Source organism: Carassius carassius, chromosome 22, assembly GCF_963082965.1.
Source record: "Carassius carassius chromosome 22, fCarCar2.1, whole genome shotgun sequence".
NCBI lineage: Eukaryota > Metazoa > Chordata > Actinopteri > Cypriniformes > Cyprinidae > Carassius > Carassius carassius.
In genome coordinates, this window is record NC_081776.1 from 15,893,335 (window position 1) to 15,918,040 (window position 24,706).

The following is a 24,706-nucleotide window of genomic DNA, read 5'->3' on the forward strand; positions in this document are numbered from 1 at the left end:
ATGTTCTGAACAGTTAAACTGAGAACTGTTCTTCAGAAAAATCTTTAAGGACCTGCAGATTCTTCAGTTTTCCAGAATCTTTGCATATTTGAACCCTTTCCAGCATATACTGTATGATTTTGAGATCCATTTTTTATTTTTTACACTGAGGACAATTGAGGGACTCAAACACAACTATTAAAAAAGGTTCATTCACTGATTCACTGATTCAACATTCACTGATGCTCCAGAAGGAAACAAGATGCATTAAGAGCTGGAACTGTACTTAATTTGTGTTCCGGGAAACATACAAGTATCTTCTGTTGCTTACGAAGGAATTATATTTCAACAAAATAAGAAAGATTTGGACATCTTCATCATGTTCATAAGTTTTCACCTCCCCAACTCTTAATGCATCTTGTTTCCTTCTGGAGCATCAGTGAATGTTTGAACCAAATATGCAAAGATTCTGGAAAACTGAAGAATCTGCAGGACCTTAAAGATTTTTCTGAAGAACAGTTCTCAGTTTAACTGTTCAGAACAAACAAGTGACTCATGCAAACCATTACAAAACAGAAAGACAGTCGTGGATCATCCAGGTTACCACACACAGTATTAAGAACCAAGGGTTCCCAAACTTTTGAATGGGGTTATTTTAATCATTTCAGCATTTTTTTTTTGTGTTGTGGACTAAATGTAAACATCTTTTATGTACAATATCTTACTCAGGACAGTACTAAATAAAAAATAACATGTATTTAGTATGATCTCTCTTATTTTGTTAAAATTATTCACATTTTCACATGCCACTGTATACGTTTGCTTCGAACTGGAATAATGGCGGAATGCCCTGTGATGTCAACTTCGCAGGGCACTTATGTTCGAATAGAACAAACGTCTGAAGTGATAAGAGGAACGTACAAAATGTGCAGAGCAGGGGGATGCGAGGACTGGAATTGAGAACTGCTGATTTCAAAAGGCACAAATAAAAGAAAAAAGCATCGCCAAAAATGGTAGTGAAGTTCTTGATTAGGTACTTGTTGCAGCTGAGTGGCTCAGGCTCACCATTATAAAAACAGTTAACCCAAAAATTTGATTTGTTGCTACGATTTGCCATTGTATTTGAAAAAAACAAACAAACAAAAAATTGTTACACAGGTGTTTTAAATATACTGACATATTAGTTGTGTCACATTTCGAAAGCTTAATGGGTTTTTTTTCTAAAATATGTAATCAAAAAATATTGGAGTATGTTTTATGAGAATACTATTAGTATTTCAGTTTTTCTACTTCAGAATTTCTCATTTAATTTAATTTGTTCCTTGTTATTTCTTTCTAATTGTACAAAATTGCTATCAATTTCTTATTGAAAATTGATACTGTTATAAGAAACCAAAGTGTACTCATAAAGATAACATAAAGGTTGCCAATGTGTGTAATGTGAGCAGTACAGTGATTCTGCTGATCTGACAGTAGTTTAGTGAGGACACAGCCTGAATAAACCACACACTTGTCTCTCTAGTGTGCAGACGCACTAAGAGCAACACATCCTCATCTGTTCGTTCTTTCACTCATGCTCTCACAGACGGTTCCACTCAGATTCGAGAGCCGTCCAGCTTTCTGTCTCACACACACACACACACACACACACACACACACACACACACACACACACACACACACTCTTGACACTATCTGACACCATTTAACAAAGAATCATACAGTTCTTAAAGGAAGTCAGTCAGGCAGACATTCCCTGGCTATTTTTATCAACACTTAAGGAACTTATTTCTAAATTTCCCCACTTCCTGCAGAATGTTCTTCTGCCTCTCTCAATCTCTTGACCTCTTTTTAGTGTGAAAATACCCAGAACTTCTTCAGAGTGGTATTTTTAGTGGTGTGATGTCAGTGAATGGTCTGGATCTTTATGACTTTACACACACGCACAACCCTGTTGAAGCGTCTGTCATTACAGCTCACTCACACACTCGTACATGGGTGGTTTCAAGCCGCAAACAGCAAGCCATCATTCAAATCATAGCCTCTGTACGTCAAGTACAGCCCATGATGGAAAAGATGCAGTGTACAAATCAGAGCTTTAGAAGCAATGCTTTTTAATATAAGTTTAACTTGTCCCTTGGTTTATAAAAACAGAAAAAAACTATTGTTTAATGCATTTAGAATAAAAGTTAAAGGTGCAAGGCATTTTTCCAAGTTATATGTTATAATACATTGTGTTTTAAAAGTCAGCTACAAAATTTAATACTATACCAGTTAACACGACAATTAATCAAACATTTATTTATTAAGTTATTTATGTAAACTACCTGTTAACAGTAATATTTCATTTATTTAATAAAAATAATAGTGTTTAAAATATTTATAATATAAATATATGGTGCATTTTGGTGTAGGGATGCATCGATCTGATACTCAGGATCGGTATCGGCTCCGATACTGGAATTTTCTGTGGATCGGGTATCGGTCAGACGAGACTGATCCAAATCCGATATTGTGTGTATAATATTCTGTGTTATTGCTGAGCCCCACAAAAGGCACAAAAACATTATAAAGCAACAAAACGAGAAGTATAGAAATTCTACATTGCTTAAAAAAAAAACGGGCTGGTATCGGATTGGATCGGTATCGGCAGATACTCCGAAATTTCGGTATCAGATCGGTTCTGATGCATGGCATTTAATGGGTTAAACATTACAATGCACATGTAATTATATTACACATTGTGCCTCTTAACGTGAAAATTTATAAATAATCAATTATTATTAATTACGCTAATTATTTATTTTAATAATTTAAAGAAGTTTATTAAAAGCCATTTGTTTGAGAGAGGCCAAACATTGCATTTAATTTAAGTAATTTGCAATAATTTTTTTGTTTATCAACCATGACAAAGACAATGCCCTAATGAAGTTACAGTACAAGCCATATTTATGCCAAAAACAAACATTTTTTGCCATAAACACACTATGATATTGTGCTGAAGAGACTCATTAAACTTTCTGCTATTTTTTTTCTCAAACTCCTCTTTCGTTTTCTCTCTCTCTCTCTCTCTCTCTCTCTCTCTCTCCAGAGTGTGAGTAACTGTAATGTCAGGCCTGATTGATTGGTGACACAGTCATTTCCCCCCTGTAGTTCTCTCCTCTCTCCTCTTGACTTATTTTATCTTTAATGAAAGACAGGATGGAGCAGAGACCATCCAATCGAATGTTTGACAGATCAATCTCACACGGTTATTGCTGCTACTCTTCTACTCGGACACGTTGCTTTCAATAGATGTTGAGGAATAAAGATTGTGTGAGACCAAACACAGGCTGCATCTTTTATGATGTACATTTGAACAGACCAGTCTTTTGCTCTTATTTTAATAAACAGATAAAAGAGCAGCTATATGGAGCAAACATAAACTAGAGATCCAGATCCTGCTTATTTTTATGGTATGTCCGATAACAAATTTGTAGAACTTATTTTTATTTAACGTTATCTGTTTTAACACAGTGTGTGTTTATTTAAATGCATTTAATCATCATTATCATTATCATCTTCATCATCGGTTACTGGTGTTGTTATTAATAATAATTACAATATTAATGATAGAAAACTATTTTTTTTTATTATTATTAGCAATAAATAATAACCTCTTACATTATTTAAGTATTCATACCAGTTTTCTTGTCATTTAAATGGCCATGTTTTAATGATCTATATATGCTTAATTTTTTAACACTGAGTTAAAAACGCAATGCTTTTATGACATCAATTAGGTCAATAATTGACTGTTACATAAAAGTTACATTTTATAAGTAAACAATATATTAAATAACATATAATGATATTTTGCATGTAAACACTTTTGTTTCCAGTTGAACATGCAGTGATTTGACGTTTTAGTTTGATATTAAAACTAATAGTAAAACGAAGAACTGACATCATAATGAAATGTAATGATGTCATAGGGCTACAGTTTAACAAGAGAGATGAATGATGTCATCGGATCTTACCTGGCTCAATCTCTCCATGATCTGAGTCAAAGTTCAGATTATTGGTATGCATGAGTGTGACGAACACACACACCAAAACAACAAAGTATCAGTTTTCTTTACTCTCCATGATAAAAGTCAACTTTCTGCAGCTTAACTAAAGAAATCCAGATTCTTATCGCTCTGAGTCCAATAAGATGCTACGGCGAGGCAGAGAAATAAGAGAAAAGAGAAAGAAATGAAGAAAAGAATGAGGAATGGTGAGGAAAGATGATAGCAAAGAGGAAAGGAGGCAACGAGACGCATTCTGACAATACAGCCACTTGTTTACTTCAGAGACACGTCACACTTCAGACCCACACACCACATACCAGACTGACTTACAAACAAGAGCTCCTATTCACACATACACACAGGCACACACAGACTTTACAGATTGCTCACAGCACACACACACACAAATCTATTCCATATCTTATCTGTTGAAATGTAAACTTGCTTAGGTAAATCTTATCGTGATCTCAGGGACTCTCATCAAATATCTCAAAATTAGGGATGGGCGTTTTCCACAAATATGACATTCGAATATTTGAGCTCACAAAAAACGAATATTCGAATATTCGTTTATTTAAATTAAGTTTAATGAGTCAGACGTTATTTTTCAGCAACATTTGTTTTCGTCATTTTGAACAAGCTTACAATAAGCTTGAACATTACACATCGTGTTTTGTAGCTGAAAACCTTTAACAATGCGTGCAAACAAACAAAAGTACAGACTAAAAGCAAAAAAAAAAAGGGAACAAAGAAAAAACGTAAAGCAGCCTGCAGAATTAGGCTATTGTACAGAATGTAGCTTACACTTAACTTTTAAACTGTCAGCAAATCTTTTTTGCTTTTTTTTCTATTGTTTTACATGTTCTTGTTAAGAAATACAGGCATGAAAACATGATCGGGGGAAAGTCGGCTCCTTAGTCTGTTAACAGTAAGGCCGGCCGCGGAGAAAACGCGCTCTGACAGCACAGACGTTGGCGGGACTCACAAATAACGGTGTGCTAAGCGAATACGTTTTGTGAAGCGCTTCGTGTTTTCGTTTCACCACTGAATGGGATCCTCATCTGGTGGAATACATGGCTCCAGCAAGAACTGTTCCCACTCGTCTCGGCTGGACTCTCTGTAATCATCGCTGGAGAACTGGCTCAGCCTTTTTCGACGAGTGGGCATTGCATCTTCTTCATCGTGGCGACTGCATCCGCACCACTCGCATCAAGGAAAATGTTCTGATAATGTTCAAAAAAGTTTTTTTTTTCTTACTTCTCTCATGTTTTCATCGAGAAACCTGAGATGATTGTGCCGAGGGTCTAGGGCAGACGCGAGAAGAGGAGTTTTCACTGCATTCTCCAAGTTAGCGGTGTTTATTAGTTGCTTGAGAGATGCTGCAACAATGTTCTTGGATCACTTTCTGTGATTCTCCACGGCATATTTGAAGTACTAGAAGACCGCAGTTCTTTTAGGGGGCGTTCACATATCGCGTCTTTTGCATGCTCAAGTTCGTTATTTCCAATGTAGGTGCGCAGTATGCGCGCTCATAATGGAAGCGACGCGGTCGCGATGCGCACGATTTTTTTTGTGCTGCAAATCCATTTATCCTTTGCTGAAATTCCCGCGTCTTCATGGAGAGAACGCGTCGCCTCAGGAGCGCTTCTGCCCGAGCGCTTTGGAAAGAAGGAGAAAGCGGCGCGCATAGCTTTTTCCACGCCTTATTAGGCGCGATATGTGAATGGCCCCTTCATCATTCATTAATTATTTTTTGCTTGCATACACCTTCAAATATGCCGTGGAGAATCACAGAAAGTGACCAAATTAGGTTTTATTGTGAACTTTTTTTTTTTTTTTTGCGAAATTCGAATATCATTTTTATTTATCGAATAATTAGAGCAGAACGAATATTCGAATGTTCGACTATCCGTGCACATCCCTACTCAAAATGTGCTCATATTTGCAAAGATACCAGTCAAAAGATGTCAATATGAGCTCAAACATTTCTTAAATATCAAAGATTATCTGAAATCCACATTCTTCTAATGGCTCTATGCTGTCAACGATTTTCTCATCTATTTTCAGTTCCTCTAATAAGCTGTAGGAAAATCATCAAATACTTGTTATACTTGAATGAACTACTATCTTATGACCTTTAGAAGTTTTCCATGTAGTAAAAATGCAGTGTGAACTGACCTGATACTCTATCAACCAATCAAAAGACAAAATCAGTGCAGTCCACTTAAGAACAGCCAATCAAATTCTCAGCTAGGACTATCTATTTTTGCATGCTAGAATAAACACCAAGCTAAATTAATTACCCTAAAATGTACTACTTTTTAAAATCTGGAAAAAAATTTATATATATATATATATATCTCAAAGGAAACCATTACTAACTCCACACTCTCTTCTTGCATTTATTATGGGTAATTAAACTGAAAAAGCATGCACAGATACATATTCCTAAAATTGTATACCATTAAAAGACATTTGCTATACTATTTTTACCATACCATTATTTGGGATGCACTAATTCTCATCTCACATACTACTACACTTTTAAATATAAAAGTTCTCTATTGACATTTTTCCATTGGAGAAAAAATGTTCTTTATAGTGGAAATAGGATCTTCAGATTATTAAAATGTGCCTCAAACCAAAAATAAAATGGTAATTTTAAAAACTTATTGAAAGGTTATATGGGGAACCCAAAAATGGTTCTTCTACTTTATTTATCTGTAAAGCAGACTGGATTTTTTTTTTTTTTTTCAGAGTAGGATGTAAGATTTAACAGCATGCAAGGGACACAGACTCCAAATGCCAGGAAGCTAGCGAAAAACGACAGGAAAAAATGCAACAACATAAATAAATTGGCATTATCAACAAAGAACTGTCACTTTGAATCTAATGGTCTACTAAAGGTGCCCGCTTTACAAATCCTCACACAAAGAAAGGCTGCTGAATGAAGAAGCTGGCAGAGGAAGTGAACAACAATTTAAAGAAGTCAAATAGATTTAAATATGACATAAATTCACAGTGAAATTAGCTCATTTCACACTAACTTGGATATATCACATCCTTTCCTAATTAAACCCCTGCAGCAAACATAAACGCATATGAAACCATGAGTTAGCAGGGGACTTGCATTGATTGCGAAACCTAGAGTTTAAATTGATCAATAAAGTCTCACATTATTTTGAAATTGAAGACAGAACAATGCAAAGCAGACTTCTGTTTAGTTGATTCAAGGCTGCTGTTTCTCAAGAGTAGATGCTTCATTGTGAAGCAACTGCACACACATAAATCAATGTACACAGATTGGAATGGTTCATATTAAATGTGCAGTCCATGTCTTAAATTAATAAGTACACCCACTCTACATCATCACGTGGTTCCATCAGCCTTGCCAGACATATAAAACAATGCAAAACATTTTCACATACACTAGAGCGAAACCACTAAAAACTTTCCAAAATCACAAGAGAGACTTAGTTACTCCAAACACATACAAATGTAGACTTCTATACAGTTTCACATACACACCTGCAAATAGACTACTGGCACGGCGGCGAGAGGGTGACACCAGCTCCTTAACAATCTGCAGCACTTGCATGATCGGAAGGGGGCAGGGGCAGGGCCAAGGAGTGAATAGTAGGTGTGGTGGGGGGTGGGGCCAGTGCAGAGCAAAGTACGAAGAGCCTCATTCTCGCCACCCACACACAAAAATGACTGAAAATAGCATTACAAGACTAAATTTAGCTACAAAATAAGTGCAACTGTCACTCCGGTTTAAGCAATCTTTGTAAACCCTTCAATCATTTAACCTCATCTCAACTTGAAAAGCTAAATTTGGTCAAAATTACAAAATAAAATACAATAAAATCAAAAAATTCTTTAATGCAAAATACCACTCAAAACTGCATCTTTCAGGCTGGTCCAGCTGATGCACTTTTAAGAGTAAATAAGCAGCCGAGGCCTAAAAAAATAAAAAAGATGACTGTTTCTTCTTATTGTAAGGTTGGATTTCCATTTCTACAGCCACCATACTCGAAGTAGAAAATTCCTCCATTCATTGTGTCATGAGCCTTCTCCTCCACTTATACCATCTCTGATGTTAGTCTCTTGTCTTTTCCATTAATTTCCAGTTTATTCCTTTCATTTTGTGTACAAAATGAATCCAAAGGCAGCTTCGGTCCGCAAGACCAATTAAATCACACCACTAATCCATAACAGATACATGTTTCACATAATATATTATTCAGCATCCAAAACACACTTTATATTCTCTTCTGTATTTAATAAAATGCACCAAATCCATTCAGAAGCAGCTCCGAGTGTTAAAAACAGCAATGCATCCTGCAGAATTAGCTTTCTGCAATTCAGGTCCCACCGGTCCATGCACAAGGGTCCGCGTCTGTCTTTCTTTATCCCTCACATAATTTCTCGGTACTTGCCTCTGTCTCTCACACACACTCCTCTTCCAAGCAGAGTTGGGCATCTGCAGTTCTTCACTTGTTTATTTCACTATTTCTCAGATAGACACTGTCCAGTTCTCTTTCCTGTATCCGCAACATCTTTGTGTGTCAGGTAAGAGAAACCATCTGAAAAAGTGGCTACACTTCTCTCTCTCTCTCTATCGCAGTCTCTGGCATCCAAATCAATACAGCTAGGGCAAGCTGTATAACACAGCTCCACTATTTTCTTTTCTCGCTCTCGTTTATTCTTCACAGCACATCTCGCCACTGACACACACGTTCTAAAATTAGAGCATCTGTTACAACAGCCCCTCCCCTTAACTCTCTCTCCCTCTTTCTTTCTTTCTTTCTCTCACATTTCTCTCCCCTGTTCCTCTTGTTTTAGTTTTAATGAGAATATGTAAATGCTGGTCTTATATTTAAAAGATATTTAGATGGTAAATGTGGAACATTTCAATCTAGATTTAATACATTAGAATAATTCTGATGCATAAAGATCTTGTCAAAAATATTTTTAAGCAATTTTGGAGAATCATTGAGAGACAAGCCAGTTGTCTTTGTTGGTGATTTGGTACGGTTGCTCCTTTATGACTAAGGAAGATTAAGGAAAACAGTCTGACACCGTGGTATAATGAGCACACTCGCACCCTAAAGAGAGCAGCCCGGAAAACGGAGCATAAGTTGGAGAAAAACAAAACTAGAGGTATTTAGTATCGCTTGGAGGGAAAGTACCCTGTCCTACAGAAAAGCATTAAAAACTGCTAGATCTGATTACTTTTAGTCTCTTTTAGAAGAAAATAAACCTAACCCCAGGTATGTATTCAATACAGTGGCTAAATTAACGAAAAATAAAGCATCAACAGGTGTTGACATTTCCCAATAGCACACCAGTAATGACTTTATGAACTAATTTTACTTCCAAGATCGATACTATTAGTAAAAAAATAAAAATAACCATGCAGCCGTCAGCTACAGTACCGCATCAGATAGTGTACTATAGATCTCATGAGGAACAATTCCAATCATTCTTTACTATAGGAGAGGAAGAACTGTATAAACTTGTTAAATCATCTAAACTAACAACATGTATGTAGACACTATTCCATCTAAGCTCCTAAAAGAGGTCCTTCCAGAAATCATAGATCCTCTTCTGACTATTTTTAATTCGTCATTGTCATTAGGATATATCCCCAAAACCTTCAAACTGGCTGTTATTAAGCCTCTCATCAAAATCCACAACTAGACCCCAAATTACTAGTTAATTACAGACTAAGACTGCTTTCATTAGAATTACAAATGACCTGCAATTATCATTTGATCATGGTTGTATCTCTCTGTTAGTGCTATTGGATCTTAGCTCTGTGTTTGACAGTATTGGCCACAACATTCTTTTGAATAGACTAGAAAACTGGCGTTAATGGAAGTGCATTAGCATTGTTCAAATCGTACTTATCTGACTGCCATCAATTCGTAGCAGTGAATGAAGAGGTATCATATTGACCACAAGTACAGTATGGAGTACCTCAAGGCTCAGTATTAGGGCCGTTACTTTTCATGCTTTAGATGCTACCCTTGAGAGATATCATCAGGAAACACAGTGTTAGTTATGCTGATGATACTCACCGCTATATTTCGGAATGCATAGTCACTATAATTTCTTACTGCTAAATTCTGAAAAAACAGGTGTTAATTATAGTACCTAAAAACTCAGCATGTAATAACCTAAGAACACTAAGACTCGATGGCTGCTCTATCAATTCTTCGCCATCAATTAGGTTGATGTTGATGAAAAATTAAAACTGAAAAAATATATCTTAATTACGACCTATGCTCTCAATGTCAAATGCAGAAATGTTAATTAATGCGTACATGACCTCAAGGTTAGATTATTGTAATACTTTATTGGGTGGTTGTTCTGCGTGCTTAATAAACAAACTCCAGCTGGTCCAAAATGCAGCAGTTATAGATGGTAAATGTTGGTAATATTCCAAACTCTGGAATAACCTGGAATCACACACTCTGTCAGTTAAAATCTAGATTAAAAGACCCATCTCTTTAATCTGTTTTACACATAACACACTAACACATTTCTAATATTCAAATCCGTTAAATGATTTTCGGGTTGCATTAATTAGAACAACCGGAACCGGGAACACTTCCCGTAACACCCAATGTACTTGCTACATCGTTATAAGAATGGGATCTACGCTAATATTAGTCTGTTTCTTTCTTATTCCAAGGTCATCGTAGCCACCAGATCCAGTCTGTATCCAGATCAGGTGGTTAATGCAGTCAACCAGATCTAATACGTATCCAGCCCAGATGGTGAATCAGCATCTAGAGAAAACCTCTACAGCCCTGAATGTCAGCGGAGACCAAGACAACTAGATGAGCCCCAAAGACAAATCCCCAGTGAAGACCTTGTCTCCTAGACGGCCACCGGGACAAGACCACAGGAACCAGATGAGTCCTCTGTACAATGTGACTTTGCTGCAGCCTGGAATTGAACTGCTGGTTTCGTCTGGCCAGAGGAGAAAAGGCCCCCCGACTGAGCCTGGTTTCTTGCCGCTGTCGCCTCTGGCTTGCTTGGTTGTGGACACTTAATTTCCAGCGATATCATCGACTTGATTGCACAGATACTATTAAAACTGAACTGAGCTGGACGATGACATAACTGAATTCAATGATGAACTGCCTTTTTGCATTATTGACACACTATTTTCCTATTTAATGCTGTACAGTTACTTTGACATAATCTGTATTGTTAAAAGCACTATATAAATAAAGGTGAGTTGACTTTATCGTTACATGAATGGAGACATTTCATAACAGTTAACAGAAAGACAGACCAACAGATTGATAGACAACCAGACAGACAAATAGATGCAGTGTGTAATAAAAACAAATAAAAAAATATTTCTTATTTGGATATTGTTATTTGATTGGATTTTGAAATGCTCAACGATTGCCATCACATAACTGGAACAGTCATGCAGCATGCAACAACTCACAATATAAAGTGAAATCAAACAGACATTTGGGAGAGATTTAAAGTAAATGCTGCCAATGTAATTTTTAGTCACTTGGTCTTAAAACACAACATACGCAAACACACACACCAAACCTGCAAAGGTATAATCATAAGCCAAACCTCAAGAGTTAAATCACAAATACTAATGCATGTATAAATGATTACACACACACCACCTCCAAGCATTCTATTCATCTACCTTTACGTTTCACAGTGCCGGATCTTGCCCAAGGACAGTGTGTTATCATGGCTCATGTGTTATCATAGCAGTGTGTATGTCTTGTGCAGTCATCCAGCAGCACATGTAACCTCCGCTGTAATCAATCTCTACATAATGGCTTCGTTTGGATCTAATTACACTCTACCTCCCTGAAAAGTGCTGAAAGCGTCAAAAACACAAAACTGCCTTTAGCCTTACATCAGCATTACGTACATCACCATTGCTCACCACAAAAATAACACTAGTGAACCATATTTAAACCATGAGATCCATGTGACTGGATTTAATCACTGCTATCATGGCACTGTAGCTAAAGTACTACACAAGCCTGTGCTAACCAAACTGCTGTGCGACATTACTGCAACCACTATATAATACTTTGACAATATTCCTGGAATGTTCTTAGAGTTACTGCAACGTGTGCAGTAACAGACCTTTACATTCTTGTTCAGCACTGCTAAGAGTGGAGGACAGACAGATAGATAGGTAGACAGACATATACTTTTGAACTCTGGTAAGTTTGTGTTGTTTTCCCCCACACAGAGATTAAATTGCAAAAAAAAAAACATATACAATTAGGCTGCAGATCAGACAACAAACACGGATACAAATCAATATGTGGGTCTCTGTCATTGTGGCCTTATGGGAAATCAATGGGTTCGACATCCAGACCTTCTGATCTATGAATACTACAACTTCCAGTAAAACAGACCCAAAGAGATAAAGATAACATAAAAAGGAGAAACTGTGGGATCCCACTATCCCAGTTTTAGCTTGCCATTCTTTCTAAAGATGGATCATAATGCACCTCTCAAAGTGTCTAGCATGAATATCCCTTCTTTTACTGGGCAAATGCAGAAAGAGAGGGGGTTAAGTGGATTCGGAAAACAGTCTTTCACATCCTCGGTACTTATGTTTCACATACAATGTAATGAATTGAATATAATTCCAATTAACTGGCGGATTTGTGTATTGCTTGTTGACAGGTTTGCACTGATTGCCAGGTTATAGGAGGTGAAAGATAAGACTGGCATAAACAGTTTAGTTGCTGCTATTACATCATCAATTAAAAGGACGCAGGTTCAATCCCGGTTGAATGACCAGCACTCTCTTCCACCCTCAATACCACAACTGAGGTGAGACCCTTGAGCAAGGGACTGAACCCCCAACTGCTCACAGGGTGCCGCTGCAAAAATGGCTGTCCACTGCCCCGGTTTCATATATATTCGCAAATATCTTTCCAAAATGGGGGAAATTTTTTTTATGGGTCTGTGTCTGTGGGCCTTTCTATAATGAAGTTTAAACTATGTCCATAGGCGTAAACTATGTCCATAGTTTAGTCCATGCACTGAGTCACACATTCACACCCTTGAACCAGACATGTTTGCCCATGAAGAATACATGTGATTCTGTCCTACAATTTGTCCAAAAGAAGAAGTCACAATTAAGCTGCCTACCTTTCAGAAGATCCTGCACATCAGGAGAGCTAGGTTTTATATTAAAGCTTGTGTGACTGTCTCATCCTACAGTACCTGTAAAAAAAACTACTTCACTTGTCAAGGTTAGAGCAGTGTTTGTGTGTGTGTGTGTGTGTGCACAGCAAAAGAACACAGGATCCCTTTCCTCATGTTCCACTGTTTACTTTGAAATGTAATCAAATTCCTAAGTGACTTCCTTCCTATGATCATCCATCTAGTTAGCTGTGCAAACACACCCGTATGCTCAACCTTCACATCTAGGTAATCTGGATATTTATTCGTATATACATGTATGCATATATGTATTTATAAATACTAGAAGAATAATAAACAATAATAACAAATTATAGTTTCCACTATTTAATGTTAATACTAATTTATTATTTATTAAAACAACAACAACAATAATAATTTCAATTATTATTATTAAAAACAGATCTCAACAAACTCCAAACCTTTAGTTTACATTTTTTATTAACTCATCTTGCTGAAATATTTTTAACTACAAATTTGAATATCACCTTAAATCACGCGGCTTGTTCAGAAAAGGTGCACTTTCACTTTTCTAAACAATGAATTCATTTTCACTTTGCATAAAATAAAACTGGCAAAAATCCCATAGACTTACATTGAAACAGGAATCCGATTCATATCTAGAGATTTGGAGCTCATTCAACTTGGACCATTAAGCAACTACTTATCCCTAGATTTTCTATGAAGGTCAACAAGTAGGAAAACCAGATTATCCTTTTGTCAGTGATCCATAATTAAATTTTAATCTGATGGTGAACGTAGGCTAATTAGTAGGATGTTTAAAACATACAACATAATTATAATAAGTGCTGAATATTTTGAATTTATAATAAATGCTTTATTTGCTCTTAGCATTCGACAAGCATTTGTAGCCATATGATCCATAAAACCAATCTTCTTTTGGAAGCTGGTAAAGCCACTCTGCATCACAGTAAATTATCAAATCTTTTATAGATTAAGAAACATGTCATGCCATGGTGGCGATGAAACAGCATTTTTCTCTTTTTATCCCCCTTCATGTTGTTTTAGCCCATCCTGGATGAGTCATTTCTCTCATTAGTGCTGCCACTCACAGGGGTACAAGCAGGGGGTAATGAGGGTAATTAACTCAACAGACACACATAAACACACTGACACACACACTCTTCCTCATTATCAAAACAACTCACAAGCTAGGTCAAAAAATAGACTGTACTGCCAATACTCAAAAAAAAAATAGCGGCTGAAATTAGATCAGAAGAAACAGGGAAGCTAATAAACAGGCTGTAGTTTGCATTCCCTGGATTATATTGTCTGCACCACATCCTCAAGAGTGGCCAAGCTAATGGACACACACACACACACACACACACACACACACACACACACACATCTCCTGTGTGGTTGTCTCACTATTTTAGGTGCCTTTACCGTCACTGCTATTGGTCTTTGCGTGATTTCTCCGTTTCTGTTCTGACTGATGTTGAAGATGAAAGAATTAAGACCGTGATGTGTAGTGCACTAGACGAGCGAAAAACATAGAAAAATATGGAGAGGTGTAGGAAGCGGGTTGTAACTAGCTTCAGACTTGAAAGAAAACACAAATAAACCTTAAAGGCTTGATTGCGTCATATGATGCAATTTCAAGTTTTCCTTTCTGTATGGAATTTTACAGATGCATAAAGAAGATCTGTAAAGTTGCAAAGACGAAAGTCTCAAATTCAAAGAGATGGTCTTTATAAAAGTCAACCACGCCCCCCTAAAACGGCTCGCTCTAACACACCCCCACATGTCCACGTCACAATGTGGGAAGATTTGCATAACACCGCCCAAATGTTCACGCAAAGAAAGAAGGCGTACCTTTGATTCTAGCTGTATTGTTGCCGAAGCCACTGCCATGTTGTGGAGGCGCTGTTTCGTTGTGAAAGCGAAACTACTTTGTTTGGCCTTCCATAAGAAGACACAACAACTAGAAATCAGTGTTGTATTTACAAGTTGTATTTACAACACTGCTCCAGAACAGTTCAATCCAAATATACTGATATGTGCAGTGCATTTTACAGAGGATGAGGACTGTCTCCTGGGAGAGTAGCCTACAATGCCGGTGTCTGTTTTTATAAAGTGGGGCAGTTACAACTTTACAAGGACAGTCTGGTGCTTCTGACTCACAGTCTGTAAGTATGCTTAGATGTTTAAAGAATTTGCCACTGATGATTCAAATGCAAGTTTTGAGCAGTGTAGAGTTTGTTGTTTGTCATTTCTCCGATCACAAATGCAGACATGGTTTTATGTTTATGCGGCGCGATGCAATGCAACACGTAAAAGGACAGTATAAGTCCTTATAATCAGTAATTATGTCCCCACTGGATGCAACAAATGCCTCGTTTGTAATGGATTTTATTGATGTTGTCTTGTCGCGTCAGGACACTGGGTAGTTGGCCAATCAGCGTACACCTCGCTTCACAGTATGGTAAGGGGTGTAACATTTCATCACATGCTTGAGGTACTGTATTCGGCCAATCAATACACACTGGATAGTTGGCCAATCAGCATACATCTGGCATTTCAGAGCTTTGTAAAAATCTAAATGTTTCAGAAAGTCGGGGCATAGAGGAGAAACAATAATGTAAATTATATGGAAAAAAATAAAATTAAATAAACTGCATAAACACATTGTATTACACCAAATACACAAAATAATGTTCTTTTTAGCAATGTCATATGAGCCCTTTTTTTAAATGCTCTGTTTACAGAGAAAATTACTTACTGTTATTCATCTAACTAATCTGGATAAAAAAGAAATTTAATAAAAAATATATGTCTGTATCTCATTTATTTGTCCTTTCTTTTTCGTGCAACTAAACCTAAAGTTCTCATTGTGTGACTGTCTTGTGCACCTTTATTAATAAATTCAGATCTTTTTGCCAGCATTAAATATAAGAGTTGTTCAAGCACTGCTGGTTTCCTATCCCATGCAAAAAGAGAATCAGATCAATAAGGACAGTCCAATGACAGAATTGGTCACTATATTAGCAGTAGGCAGCTAGGCCACAGCTCTGGCAAATGGCTAACTTTTTTTCTGTGTGCCATATTTACAAACAAATAATTACTTGAAAAGGATAGTGTATCATTTGTCCATTAAAAAAAAAAAAAAAAAAAAAAAAAAAAAAAAGAATGAGTCATCCAAGAGAAATTCCAAGAGCTGTCCAAAATAGAAATCCACCGATTGCAATTTTCTTGGCTGATTCCGGTTTCTGATTTTTTGTTAGTATGATCTTCCTATACCAATTTAGTATATACAATTGGTCATGTGAAAACAAAATGGCCACCACATTATTTAAAAAAATATAGCCACCTTAAAGTATGAGTGGCTCGATACCACCTTTTCAGAATTCATCCCGATCCAATAGCAAAAATTCTGAGTATCGGCCAATACCGATATCGTTCCGATACCAGCACAGTTTTTTTTAAATCGGTGTAGAATTTCTATACCTCAATGTGTGATGAACTGATCATCACTCTTTTGTGTGTAACACACAATCTACTAAATACAGACAATATATAAAGAAAATATATCAAACATAATATACATACATATATATATATATATACACACACACACACACACACATACATATATATATATATATATATATATATATATATAATCTATGACAAAAATACTACTATAAATTAGGTTAGTGGATAATTCAGTAGCAAAAGTTACTCTAGAAAAATCATGAGTGCACAATAATATTACAAAATCTAAACTTTTAGTGAAAAAAAAAACCTTTAGTGAGGAACAAATAAAAGTGAATAAATGTTGGACTAAATATGGTAAAATTTTACACAATTGCTCTTTGTGTGTGTGTATATATATATAATCATACAATAAGTTTTGTAGCTCTTTAAGGTGTCATGACAGATCGCTGTAGTGCCCAATATTTATGCTTAATTCATGCTTTATTCATGTTTCATTTTTTGTTGATCAATGTGTACCAAACTCTAAATCTGTTCATCAAAAGAAAACTTGGGATAAAAACTGCACAATACATTCAAATGTATTATTTTTACAATGTCTTTAGAATTTATTATTTATTTATTTATTTTTTGAAGCATCAGCATTTTAGTGGACAGAAAAATCTCAGAAATCTCTCAGATTTCATTCAAATATCTTTTGTGCTTCAAGATGAACAAATGTCTTATGGGTTTAGAACGACATGAGGGTGAGTAATTGATGACATAATTTGCATTTTTTCATCCCTTTATTCATTCAGTATGCAAGAAAAGCGCTCAGAATATACTATTTCAGTCTGCACTTTGTATATCTATAGTAACATGATGTCAAAGTAATCAAGTAAGGGTCAATGAGCTGTTATATCACTATCATTCACTTTACTGAAAGAAAAAAAAGTCCAGTTGGCTGGATGTAGCACCATTACTTTTGTTTGCTGGTTTGGTGTTGACTCCACAGTGGACACACTGTATAATCCAATTAAATCTCTCAACACTAGGGCTGTCACTTTTAGTTCGAAAATCGATTGCACAATCAATCGGACCAACCAAAACAAGTTTCGAAAATGAAAATAGGGAATCGATTTTAACCAAATATGTACACTATTAATTAAAATAATTAAACAATTAAAAAATATAGATCTAACAAAACTCACAAACAAGCAGAAAAAGAAAATAAAGAATTCAGAAAGTGTAGTATGCCTTGTGAAAGCTAGACAGAAAATACCAGCAATTCTACGCGCCTATAAGACCCAGTGACGTCGAAAGCGACCTCTGCGTTCACACCAAACACGAATAGAGCGTCTGGCGCGAATGATTTCAATGTTAAGTCAATGTAAAGACGCGTTTACGCGCGTCTGTAGGGCTCACGGCGAGGTAGATGCGAATTCGCCTAATTCGCGCATCTAGTTACAGGAGATTCTGCTTTATGAAAAGGACCATTGCAAGCTGAAAGCGACCGGCTTTTGTGGTGGAAAATTGGCAGTAATACCCCTACCTTGCGCAGCTGTATCTGAGTGTCCCTGGGACACAGTGCGGTCTTCTCAACAGCTGGACATATAGTGAATTAAAAACGCTCTGCTTGGGACCCCGAAAATTTTGATCGACTTGTTTTCCTGTCCAATAAATTTGTAATGGCCCTAGCCTTTAATTATGCCTGCCTAGTGCCGCCTAGCCTAAGTGGCGGTTACGTTCAATAAAAAAACACACATGGCCTGTTCTCAAGTCCATTTAAAGTTTCATTTTTTTGAACGGTTGTTTGAAATGGATTGAACCATTATTTAAAATAATCTTGGAGATTTTATGGCAGCTGTCCCCTCTGCATATATATTTTTTCGAGAACGTTGCACTCTTGTTGCTGTTTGTTATTCTGCACGAAACTTCATGCCAATAAATAAGAAATATTGCTGACTTGTGCGTTTCCAGAGCTCTTTTACAATCGATTCAATGAACACTTATGTCTTAAAAATCGAAAATGATTTTTTCACAAAAGTGACAGCCCTACGCAACGCACTCTGCATCTGACCAATCCAATTGCCCCATAGTCTCTCCACAGCAACTGCCCACACTTAAAATACACTCCAGTCCTCTAAAACACACCTGTGAGATTACATGTCAAACTCCCATAAATCTCTGTTCTTACAGGAACTTACTGAAGGATCTGCGTTTATCTGATGTGAATCTGGGACATTATTTAACTAGATTTCATGAAGCTTAAGCTGATTTCAAATCAGATTTGTACAGCAATGTATATACAAATAAAGCGGTCTCTTCCCATTTACTCATAGTGTCACTTTAGTATAAGTGTTTAATATTTAGTATTATTAGAGGCTCTTTCGTCAGGTATCAGGTAAAAGAATAAATGCAAATTATGTTTTTAATTTCATTACACATCACATACTGTGGAGTACTTCACTGTTTGCCACAAGGTGAGTCTCGGTTTAGAGAGTGTTATGCTGATGATGTACTGTATGTACTCACTCATACTGGGATGCTGGGAGTTGGCTGGAGTGTGTGGTCCAGGTGAGGTTCTTCTCAACAGCTGTTCTCCTCAAGGCACTCATGACCTGTACACATCCAACAAATACCTCCTTAAGAACACAAAAGCCATTGGGAAGTAATAGGTGTAGAAACACATACTAAAACCTCTTGAATTGATACAACAACAACAAAAAAAGCAGCAAAAAACCACAGCATTCCAGTCAACCAGCCAAAGTTGGTGAAGCAGTGTTATCTCCCAAAGAGAGCAAAGATAACATTCCTCCATCCAATTCAGACGTGGTCCAGGAATGCTAAGTAGAATGTTGAAGCAGATAATCCATAAAATAGTCCCATCACTGAACAAGTTTCAGTTTTCATACGAGTGTCATTCACAAGACTAGGAGTCAATGTAATTATCATTGTATATCTCGTTGCACTTGTGTTGGTAGCTATTTCAAGAACATATTGTACCTAAAATATTTCTGTTTCAAAGTATGCCGGTGCCAAACACACTCAAGTTATATTTCGAAGCAAAAATATTTGAGCACTGGAGACTTAAATACATAAAAATGTATGAATGATATTGCTTTCATGTGCAAACAAGAGCTTTTCTTAAAACACATGACCAAAATCTTAAACCCATATGCATCACGCCAGTGATACACATCACCAAATAGCCTAATTAGCTTTGTCACTATGCCAAATTGTTATAAACTGAACAAAATCGTTTTCCTCTTCCCTCCTTAAAATAAAATTCTAACTTCAATTTATAACTATTACATGTACTTGTTTGCCGGGTTTTTTTTTGGTTATGGTTAATGCTTTGGCTACTCTAATGGTGAAAACCATACTTGAGTTATTAAAAAAAAAAAAAAAAGAAACTAAATATTTAAGACTAAATTTGGATTAACTTGATTAAAAAGGGAACTTACATGATACATGTATATCCAACTTGACCCGAATATAGTAAATTTCCATAATTATCACATAATTAAAGAGATATACAGTATGCCACATAGTAAACGCAATAATTTGCTAAAAATATTTATTTTTACTTGCTGTTATGATACATTTTATTTTGGAGCGATTCTTGATGATTCTCACTGTGATGCATGTGATTCTAATAACAATATAAATAAAAGGAAGTACAAATGATGCTACCAAAAATAGAATATATTATAATATACATACATATATATATATATATATATATACATATATATATATACATACATAAACTATTAGCGAAGCAATGCATTTAATAAATGCATTTCCAATTATTTATTTTCTAAATTTTAAATTTTACTTTTAGTAAAAAATCTGAAAAGTCTGTAGATGATGGCTCAAATACCTTCTTAAGTTTAGCTCTGTGGGACTTTCCACCAATTTTATCATCCACCTGGCAAAACTAATCTGACTGGTTATAAAAGTATCTGCACACCCCCTCAACAGGCAGAAACTGACATGTCAAACAGCTCAAACAAAGAGAGGAGATTTTCAGTATCACAGGGAAGTCAACACTTTAAGGAAGTCAAACAAAAATGGCTTACTTATTGCCTCTAAACATTAAGCTGCGACTGGAGGAAAACAAAAGAAGAAGAAGAGGGGTAAACACAGCAGCTTAAATGCTTTTTAAAAAAAGTGGTCTATTACCTAAGACCTCATGAAAGTGTATTCCCTCACTCTGCACCAAACACACACAGTGATGTGATGATATCAGGACTGTAGCATCAGGCTAACTTTCATGACCCAGTGTGAGGGTCCCACCTTTCTTGCATTTTCTTATTTTACCTGTCTCACTTCCATTAGGACAACTAATAACCCCTCTCTCTTATACACGCCCCCCGGCCTCCTGTAGCCACCATTCACCAAAGGAGATTAATGATCAGATTCATTGTGTGTATGTGTATATGGATGATAGTAATGGGACAGCAGTGAGAGGAGGAAATCACTGTAAATGGATGATGCAGACCAGGTGGAGGTGACAGGAAATGATAAGGGTGGACCCGGGACAGGAATGAGACCTCCCATCACATGCCTATGTAATGAGAAAACTTTGAGTTAAAGGAATAGCTCATCAGAATATGAAAAATTAGTCATTATTTACTTACCCTAACATTGTTCCAAACCTTCATAACCACACAATAAAATTAAATAGTGACCAAAAATGACTAAAAAGCACTTTAAAGCGGTCCATGACGGTGTTATTTTAGTATAACTTATTATAGTTTTTATTAATATTTTAAATTAGCTTATATTTTTATATTTTAAATTTTCAGTTCAATTTTAACATTTGAGTTAGTTTATTTTTTTATATGCCTACATTGTTGTTGTTTTTTTTCACTTTGGTTTAGTTATTAAATAAAATGAATATAAAAAATAAATTGTCCCTCTGTTTTTAGTTTTAGTCAGCTATAATAATCTCAGTCAATATTCTTGTACACTATAGTCTATGCAGTTTATAGTATTTATTATACTACAAATATATGAACAAGTTTTGCCTGCCAAATCAAAGTCATGTATAGTGCAACTTCTGAATGAAGTCACTAAAATGACATGGCTTCTAAACAATATTTGTAAACTTAATTATGTTGATATAGTACATGATAATAAAAAACAATAAAAAAATAAAAAAATTGTAGAGTCATTTAATTTGCACCATTAAAAATCAAATATGTTCGTCAAAACCATATGAATCCATGGCTTGGACTTATTTTAACCAGCCTCAGTAAAGAGAGAAAATAATAAAATAAATGAACAAAGGCATACCTTTCAGTCTGTTTCCTCCCACAAAGTTACCATTTAGATTTGTAATACTGAGAACAAGTTGTACCAAACGTTTTACATTCTTTCTTCTCCTTCTTTTAGTTTGACTGGTCACTATCTGTTTTCACTTCAATGTAAAAGCATGAACCAATCTTCAAAAAAGCTTTTGCGTTCCATGGAAAAAGGAAAGTCACATGGGTTTGGTGATGACAGAACATCCCTTTCAGATCACATGGAAGTCAAAAAGACCAGCCAGGCGAGCGAGAGAGACGGAGAACTCTTGAAAGCTGGTCTTAATGTTGGCATTACTGCAGCCATATGTTCACCTGTGATGCTGTCAATAGCATGACACAAAGAAGAACAACCATAGGAGAGTGAATTCAACCTAGTACATTCAACACAAGTGCATCGCCCAGACACATCATTTTCGATTTCACATCTGAATGTGTGCGTGATTGTGATGTGTGGGCTGACCGTCTTGTTTTGTGCCAGATCAGTTCTCTCTGGCAGAAGGCATCAGTACCAGCACTGGCCGCCCCTCAGTGCAAGGGCAGCTTAGGAATGTGAAGCGCCTTTTTGCAATTAGAATAGTAACTTTGGGAGTTTGCGCTATATATTATGTAACATTTATAATAAAGTCTGTATTATTTTGTTGAGAACATAAAATATTTTAAAATTCTTTTTAGTTGCCCCATCATATTTCCTTAGGTGCAGAGTACAGACAGGTATTAATCACATCTCTGATTTAAATAGCATAAGAAGGCTGATTCAAAATCAGTTCTTTCAAACAAACCCTGGACAAATGAAGTAAATCATGAAACATTTGAAAACTAATCATTTGCATCATTACTCAAAAATGAAATGCAATATTAAAATTCTTGATTAAATTATAATATTCAGATTAATATTACTGCTTTTTGTTTTGAATCAAGTTGAATTGATCCAGGGCGGCTCTGATTGGTTTATTGCACGTTACGCCCAAAAAACGCCCATTACTCATTAAGAGAATAGGGACAACCCGTTTAGACCATGCGCCCGGGCACGCCAACCATTTTTCCGCCGTTAAAATAGCAAAAGTGGATTTGGACGCGCTCTGAGTGCACCTGTGCTGTGCGCCTTACACTTTGCGTTTAGATCGCTAAAATAGGGCCCTAAATTTGACTTACCCTGAGATTGGAAACTATGAGTTTTCAGGTTCAAAACAGCTGAACAGAGTTAGTTCAATCCACCCTGAGTAGGTTGAGTCTGAGTTTAGCATGTGATAAATGTAGCCATGATGAGCAGAAGATTCTTCTTTGAAAAACATCACAAATCTGATCCCAAACATTTGAAATGCAGTGTGTGTGTGTGTGTGTGTGTGTGTGATTTGTTCTTAACCACTGTGTTGACCATACATATGAATCTGCAATGTACTCTTTGTCTGGCTTTGTCTGGTAATGCACCAGTTTCCCTCTTGAGATCAGTAAACTACAATATCTAATAAATTCTATCTAATCAACTGTAAGCACATTTATAACCCTGGTCCACAAAACCAGTCTTAAATCGCTGGGCTATATTAGTAGCAATAGCCAAAAAAAAAAACACTGTATGGGTCAAAATTATAGATTTTTCTTTTATGCCAAAAATCATTAGGATATTAAGTAAAGATCATGTTCCATGAAGATATTTTGTAAATTTTCTGCTGTAAATATATCAAAACATCATTTTTGTTTACTAAAACGCATTGCTTACAAATTAATTTGGACAACTTTCAAGGCTATTTTCTTAATCTTTTGATTTTTTTTTTTTTGCACCCTCAGATTCCAGATAGTAACTATCGTCATAACAAACCATACATCATGGGAAAGTGAAAGTGACATGACACTCAGCCAAGTATGGTGACCCATACTCAGAATTTGTGCTCTGGAATTAAGTGCACACACACACACACACACACACACACACATATATGTGTATGACTGGTTTTGTGTTCCATGGTCACATTTAAATACAAAATCTGGTTGTTTAAGGCATAAACATGAATGTATAAACAGTTTGTTTTTATTACTATAATTACCATTATTCTTTTCTAGTGTGTTTTCTTTTATGATATACTTTTTTTTTTTTTAAGTAGGTAAATCTTGTTTCTTGCAAATGAACACATGGACTGGATGTTATTTGCTCTGGATCACATGTTCCCTTGGACCGGCTCTGTTCTGTATAACCACAGTGATGTGTGTAGTAGCCAGCACATGTACATGTGAATATGAAACACACAGCTCAGCAGAATGTGAGACATGAAAACACACTCACCCAAACCTTTAAATAGGATCTGCACTGATTTATATTAACTACACTGCAAAAATAAAAATAAATAATAAAAAAAAAAACAAGAAGAAAAATATTATCAATTTTTATTGTAATAGGCTTAATCAAGCAGTGATTCATGAGGTGAGTTGTGACTGCCTTTAACAAAAACTATGGTTTAGCAATCATGGTTGTGGAATTGTTTCCAGATTTAGACTATTTACACTGTACTTCAATGCATTTCAAAGAATACTATATTGAGACTAATAATAATACTGACTAACCTATTTCAGTGGTTTCCTACAGTGCAGCATGCTGGATAAATAGTGATTTAAAATTTAAATCATTGCATCTCCTCAAATTAATATACCAAAACATTTAAAGGCACTCGGGACACCTCGTGAAAGACAGCGCGCTCAGCCAATCAA

At 36.0% G+C, this 24,706-nt stretch overlaps 1 protein-coding gene across 3 annotated transcripts in view; it reads right to left on the reverse strand.

Annotated features, from left to right (window-relative positions):
- Window positions 1–24,706, reverse strand: part of LOC132099049 (USP6 N-terminal-like protein) — a 50,308-nt gene that overhangs the window by 24,876 nt on the left and 726 nt on the right. Inside the window, exon 2 of one of the 3 annotated variants that reach the window (XM_059505443.1) lies at window positions 19,227–19,312. In XM_059505443.1, the coding sequence (XP_059361426.1) occupies window positions 19,227–19,230 (4 nt within the window). In that variant the 5' untranslated portion in view covers window positions 19,231–19,312. Of the gene's footprint in view, window positions 1–3,998; window positions 4,195–7,559; window positions 7,685–19,226; window positions 19,313–24,706 lie in introns of those variants that run through there. The other 2 variants (XM_059505441.1, XM_059505442.1) reach the window with 2 other exon arrangements.